The sequence below is a fragment of the Mus pahari genome, chromosome 14 (genome assembly GCF_900095145.1).
Source record: "Mus pahari chromosome 14, PAHARI_EIJ_v1.1, whole genome shotgun sequence".
In the NCBI taxonomy this organism is placed as follows: domain Eukaryota; kingdom Metazoa; phylum Chordata; class Mammalia; order Rodentia; family Muridae; genus Mus; species Mus pahari.
The window spans coordinates 60,991,355-60,998,255 of record NC_034603.1 but is presented as its reverse complement, the minus strand read 5'-3'; the positions used below and the strand labels follow the sequence as shown (position 1 = coordinate 60,998,255).

Genomic DNA, 6,901 nt, shown 5'->3' with positions numbered 1-6,901 from the left:
CCCTCACTGGTGTGACGTCATTTTCTGTATAAGAGAGGAAGCCAACCCTTCCTCTCTCTCTCTGCTCTTCTCTACCCTTCTACCCGCTTCGCTGCTCCCCCNCTCCCGCATAATAAACCTCTCCCACGTGGAACACCTTGGCCTGGTCTGCTGCTTGGTTTATCTGCCCAAAATATAAAAACCGGTGCAGACTGGAGCCTGGGCGAACCAGAGCAAAGATGGCTCTCTTACCAGCTCAGGCAGTGAGAGCGCTCCTGGTTAGACACCTCTCCTCTGGCGGGCATGGTGCTCAGATGTCTGGAGCCAGAAACAGGTTCTGTTCCAGAAGCTTTGTTGCTTCTGCAGTCCATGCTCTCCCTGGCTATGACTGGAGCCTGGGCATACTGGAGCAAAGATGGCTCCCTTACCAGCTCAGGCAGTGAGAGTGCTCCCAGACAGATGCCTCTGCTCTGGTGGGGATGGTGCCCGGACGTCTGGAGCCAGAATCTTGGTCTGTCCCAGAAGCTGTGTCACTTCTGCAGTCCGCCCTCTCCCTGGCAAAGATGGCTCCCTTACCAGTTCGGTCTAATTTTCTTTAATGATTTGTACACAAAACCTCTCCAGCAGCCCGTATAGTGTGGTACATTAGCCTTTGTAACTAACATAGTCTACTGAATTTTTTTTATTTTTATTTTTTACAATTGGAAAGGGAATCTTACGTTTTCATTAAAAATGGGCATATCTGCATTATTTTACATCTGCCAAAATATTTAAAGTAGTTAAAGAATGAAATCAGAATTTGTTCACTTGGACATTTCATATTGTTCTTGCCTATTGGATATCTGGGTAGCAAGACTGAAGATCATACAGTCAAAATGGAGATTTTCTTCTTAATTTTAACTGCTAGGATTATAATCAGTCTTTGAATGGGAAAGGAAGATGAACTTTACAGCTGTTGTGGGGAAGCCCGGAGGTTTATTATAGTGCAGGGCCTTCTGGGGAGGATCAACCCACACTTCTTATTCTCCAGGTGTCAGCAAGTGATGGACCATCCTTCAGTCCTAGAGGCTATCAGCTCTGTAGCTTGTCTCCTACTACTGTCCCCTCGTTCCACTGTAGCAGGTGGGGTCTAAAGCCTGTCCCTGAAAATCCCAGTTCTCTCTAGGATGGAGGCTGCCCAGACCTTCAGGTCCCAAAGCTCTGAAATGGAACCTGTCACTTCGGTACCTCGCTTTCAGAGCTCCGAATCTCTTATGAAGCTCATGGTTAGAAAAGTCCTAAAACCCCAATGTTACCTCAGGCATGGGCATGATTTGACATTACTTCTTTTACTTTTTAGAATTCCAACAGAGACTGTAGAATGATGCTCTGGTTGGTATTGGGGGGAGGGCAGGGGTGGTGGCAAACAGAGTTAAGGAATGCAAGACTTACTTTAATAAATATAGAAACGACCACCAATCCATTCGGGCTCTTCGCAGCTTCTGTGACATTTGTGTATAGCTCGTGGTTATAGTGGATGAGTTGTACCTGGTAGGAAGGGAAATCAAGAGTAAGAACAACAATCCCGCCTTGAAAGGTACCAGGCACAGCCTACCCTCCAACACGAGGGTGAATTGCAAACATACAGAGAGACTAGTAGAAGGCTATGCTTTTTCTTATTCTTCTCTCATGTATTACATCCCAACGGCAGTATCTCCTCCCTTCCCTCCCCCAAGTCTCTCTCCTCTACTTCCTGTCTCCCCTAGACCCACCCCTCCTCTGCCTTTCTTCAGATAAGAGCAGGCTTCCCGGGGACATCCACCAAACATGGCATAACACACTACGGTAAGACCAGGCATATATTCTCACATCAAGGCTGGACGAGGCAACCCGGGAGGAGGAAAAGGATCCCACAAGCAGGCAGAATAGTCAGGGACAGCCCCTGTTCCCACTGTGAGGATTCCCACAAGAACACCAAGCTACACAACCATAATATATATGCAGAGGACCTACGTCAGACCCCTACAGGCTTCTTGATCTCTGTGAGTCCAGGTCAGTTGTCTTTGTGGGCCATGATCTCGTGGTCTCCCTGACCTGTCTGGTTCCTCCAATCAGAAGGATGTGCTTTTATGTGGTGAAATTTCAGAGGGAGGTGTAAATAGAATCTTTGTGTGTAAAAATGTGTATATATATATATATATATATATATATATATATATATATATATATAATGCACAGATATGGACATACCTACACATATTTGCAAGCATGTTAAGGTAACAATGATATTTTTAATAAGATTATACCCATCTGGTGTCTCATCCCGCCAGGATATTTCTCCTGAAGTGATCTTTAAGTGAATTTTCCACATTAGGAAATGGAACAGCCCTTCAGGTGTGGGCATCTGCCAGCAGTGCCAACAGCTACCACTGGCAGTGAGTAAATCCACTTGGTAGCCTTGGGTGAGGAAGGACCTGTTAGACTCTGTGCCATCCCCATGGCTCTGGGAGGAGATTGGCAGTGTGTAGGATGCTTGGCTCTGCAGACGGGAGAGTGGATGGTTCTGTCTCATGATGTGCCAGCCCTTTCATCTGGTTCACTGGGTTTTGAAAAATTCTGTTTCCCCATTCTCTAACCAAAACCTGTGACTGCCTGCTAAGATTGGTGCAGTGAGCACTATGTGTGTGTGTGTGTGTGTGTGTGTGTGTGTGTGTGTGTGCAAGAAGAGTCCTAGATTTGGGTTGTGTTGAAACGTGTTTCCCTCCATTACCTCATTCTCTAAAACTCGAATTGTGGAATATGGCATGTGCATATGCCTAAATGAACACACTACAGATCTACATGATCAGATTTTTACCACTTCACCAAGAACTTGTTCTCTTACCATAAAAAATTAGTGTGATTATACCTTTTAAGATGTACCTTATAGGCATTGTTTAAAAAATAGTTTTATAATAATATGAACGCATACTTTACGGTAACAAATTTAAAAATGTAGATGTGTCTAACATTTTCCTCATCTCCATCTAACTCTACCCACATGATAGGAAAATTGCAACTCAGTGCAAATCCACCCAGATGGTTTTCTTTGCTTATAAAGTACATAGCTGCACACATGCAAATAATCTTAAAAGAAACACTAGAGGGATGGACACACAGCTCAGTTGGTAGAACCCTTGCTTGCTCTGGGTTCAAGATCCAGCGCCATATAAACTGAGCTTGGTGGTGAACTCCTGAAATCTCAGCACTTGGGAGGTGGAGGCAAAAGGACCAGGGTTCAAGGTCATCCTCAGCTCCCTAGTGAGATTGAGACCAATTGGGGATACCCAAGACATGTCTCAGAAGCAGCAACAGCAATATCATCAGAAACAATAAAATGGAATAATTCACAATTGCAATTCTAAAGTGTATTTCATTCTGCCTTTTCGTTCAAGTTCACACATATAAATCTACCCAAGCTCGCTTAGTAGCCTCCTCCCTGCATGAAAACTCCAGAATGCATTGAGCCAGCTTTCACTCCTTTCCATAGCTTTGCCCTTGACAACACCGTCACATAGCCAACGCATCATGGATCTCTCTGTAATGGTGTTAGTGCTTTGCACTGGCTGGTTTGAGAACTAACAAGGCAGTGCCAGGAAAGTGATCTGTGTCTCTGAATGGATGACTCTGAATAGCATTCATTATTGTCAGTATCCCGTGTTGCATTAAAAGGGGGAGTCGTCATGTTTTCAGAGTTAAAGATAATGAGCTAAATAGAAACTTTCCTTTGAATTTTGAAAACAACGAGCCACATTTTCTTTTTGTGGCGGTAGGCATGCAGGTGTTGCTGGGCATCCAGGTCACTTGGCACTTTGAAAGTCTCCCGTGTGTGTTTGCCCCACTTCAGTTAGAACAATTTGGGCGGTGGAACCAAGTGCTATATTTCTAAAAAGCTCTCCAGCTAGAGGTCCAGTGGGGTTGCAAACCATTGGAACATCAATGGGCATCAATAATGCAGCCATGCTCACTCAGAGGGTACCATGAATCTGAACATCTTAAGTCTACAGAACATGTCACTGAGGGGCCTCACACTATGGCAGCTCCTGACATTTCCCATTTGCTTTTTAACTTCTTATACATTTTACCACTGGGGCAGGCAGCTACATTGCAGCTACTCTGCCATCCAAAAGGCAGCCACTGGCCAGGAGTGGAGGACCATTTGCCTATGCAGTGCTCTGTCAAGCCTATGCTCAAAAATTTTAAGCTACAAAGAAAAAAAAGCAGCAGTGGGAAGAATGGGGTGTGGATAGGAATGGGAGGGGGCAACATCTATTAGTGTAGCTAGTGAAAGGCTCTTTGCAGAGAGAATATTTGAGCTGAGATCTGATGATGAAGGGGAACAAGGCCTGGGGAGATCAAAAGAAGGTATGTCAGTCATGGAGATCACAGAATACAAAGGACCCAAGACAGTGGCAAGCGGTGCAGATGGTTAGGGGTGGATAAAAATGGCTCAGGGTGGGGGCAACTCACACAAGACTTTGCAGACCGTGATGAAGGTCTTTGCAGCAGCAACACACTGGTGTTAAAGAAACTAAACAGACTCAGTGAATTTTGAAGACATTTCTTTGGCCACTGAGAGGAGCATGGTAGAGACAAAGGAGGTCTTGCCTACTTTTGTTTACATCATGGTCATCCATTACCCTGCCTTCTCTAGGATGCCAATGACATTGACTGTCAAGCCCTTCTCTGTTCCCAAGGTGTTCTTAGTTAGGATTTATTGTGATGGTAAATTAGCTGGCAATGATGGATTTTATGCATCAACTTGACTGGGATAAGGGGTGTTCAGAGAACTGGTAATACTTCTGGGTCTGTCTGTGGAGAAGTTTCTGGTCAAGGTAGATCAGCATTTATATTACTACACTGAGTAGGACATACCAACCCTTTCAACCTGGGTTTGTATCCACCCACAGAGAATAAAGAGATAGAGGCAGGGCAGATTCGCTTTTCTTGATTGGAACACCCATCTTTATCTACCCTTGGAAATCATAGTCAGGTAGGCCAGTTTCAGTGATAAATCTCCTTTTATAAACACCCCAGTGTATTCTGTTGGTTCTAGCTCTAGAAGACTCATGACTAATGAAAATTCAAAGTATCTTACGGTCCAAACAGCATGGGCCCTAGGTGACCAGTATAGATGCAAACCATAGATACCTGGTACAGATATGTGGGAACTGAACATCACTGTCAGAGTTATTCATCATCATTGTCTTCATCATCATTTATTGATGATAATCATTGACATTTTGAGCACTAATCATCTACAGTAAACGTAGAACTAGAATTGTGAAGCACATTGCAATGAATGAAAGGAAGGATGCTTAGAGAATGTATCTGGAGATCCTTTCTCCAGAGAATCCCTTCAAGCTGAGATGTATAAATACAATACTGATAAGTAGGACATAGGCATAGAGATGTGTCAGCTGCAATGCCATCTCATTTACTTCTCAAAAAACTCCATGAGCTAATGTCATTAGCTGCTTTTGATTCATAGAGATACCAGAACTCGAGTCTACCACTTGGTCAAGGAAGTGTTGCTTGGTAACCATGCACAGTTCTTATAGAGTTCAGACCCAAATACCATGTTACTTTAAAACTATTGGCTTTGTATCTATTTCTACCTTTAGGTAAGCATCTCATGTGATGGATGCTATTCATCCTTTTGCTCCTAATGTTTGTCATGGAATCTAGACCAGTGTGGAGGGTTAGCCAGTGCTTGCTGAATGAATTGTTCTACTTCATAGAGTCTGAGTCCTAGAAAAAGCCTTAAAGAAAACCAAGACCAGCTCATTTCTTCTAAACATGAAGAAGCTTAGGCTCAAAGAGGGTCTGGGTTTTGCTTATTACAATATGGTAATTTATGCTCCGTTCATCAGATGAATGGTAAAGGAGACATTGGATGGGATAGCAGAAGACCATCGGGCGTCTCACAGGTACAGGTAATGATGGCATCTTATGCCCATGGTTTTCAGGCATTTTTCATTTTGGACCGAGACTCTTGCAATCGGATGCAGGAACACATTCACATTCCAGAATTTTCTAAGGATCAAAGTCAAACTTTTCTCCAAGCTTTGTACTGCAATTCAGCTTTTGAGCTAATTCCCAAGTGTTTGTCTTTGCTGAAATGAACACTTGCTGTGAGCAGGCTTCTGAGTCCACAGCAAGTTGTCCTCATCATTGATCCAGTTGGGAGCAGCCTCCGGTAGGAAGCATACTTTTCCCTTTCCAGGAGTGTGATTCACCAATATGTGACAGGTGCTGACAACTCACCCCTCATATCTTGGGAGCGTAACCACACATCACTTGGGCCTTGTACACATGCTATGGTTTGCCTACACTTTGTCCCTTATTAAACTGAAGTCACCTTGTGATGGCATTTAGCGTCACAGGGCACTCCGCTAACTTCTGTGTGGCTTTCCATTGCCTGTAAAGTAAAGGCCTGATTCTGAGCCCAGCCCTTGTGTAGGGCCTGACTTTTCTAAATGTCTCAGTGGTTACAATGCCTTACCAGCTTTCTTTCAGTTTCCCCTCAAACTTTGTACGTCTTCCTTCTCTACAGCATATTCTATGCACGTTCTGCATAGAATACCCTTTCTGCATGCTATAACCTTCTCTTCCCTCTTTATCTGACTTTTGTTTATGAACCCCTTTAGAACTCAGCTCAAGGGTCATCCATTGAGAGAGACCCCCGAGAAGTTATTATCACAGACCTGTCAACTTGGAGTACACATCACAGCTGTTTTCATATTTAGTGTGAGAAGGATCAGTTCTTCACATCTTTCACTAGACCTTAGTCTAATCCGAGTAGGACATGTCCACCATCCCCAGTCCTCAGCACTCTGTCTGTCCACCATCCCCAGTCCTCAGCACTCTGTCTGTCCACCATCCCCAGTCCTCAGCACTCTGT

General features: G+C 44.1%; 1 protein-coding gene across 1 annotated transcript in view; it reads right to left on the bottom strand.

The window, feature by feature from the left end:
* Ca10 (carbonic anhydrase 10) overlaps positions 1-6,901 on the bottom strand; it is a 490,106-nt gene that overhangs the window by 21,583 nt on the left and 461,622 nt on the right. Inside the window, exon 5 of the mRNA XM_029546545.1 lies at positions 1,411-1,506. Within this exon, the coding sequence (XP_029402405.1) occupies positions 1,411-1,506 (96 nt within the window). The remainder of the gene's footprint in view (positions 1-1,410; positions 1,507-6,901) is intronic.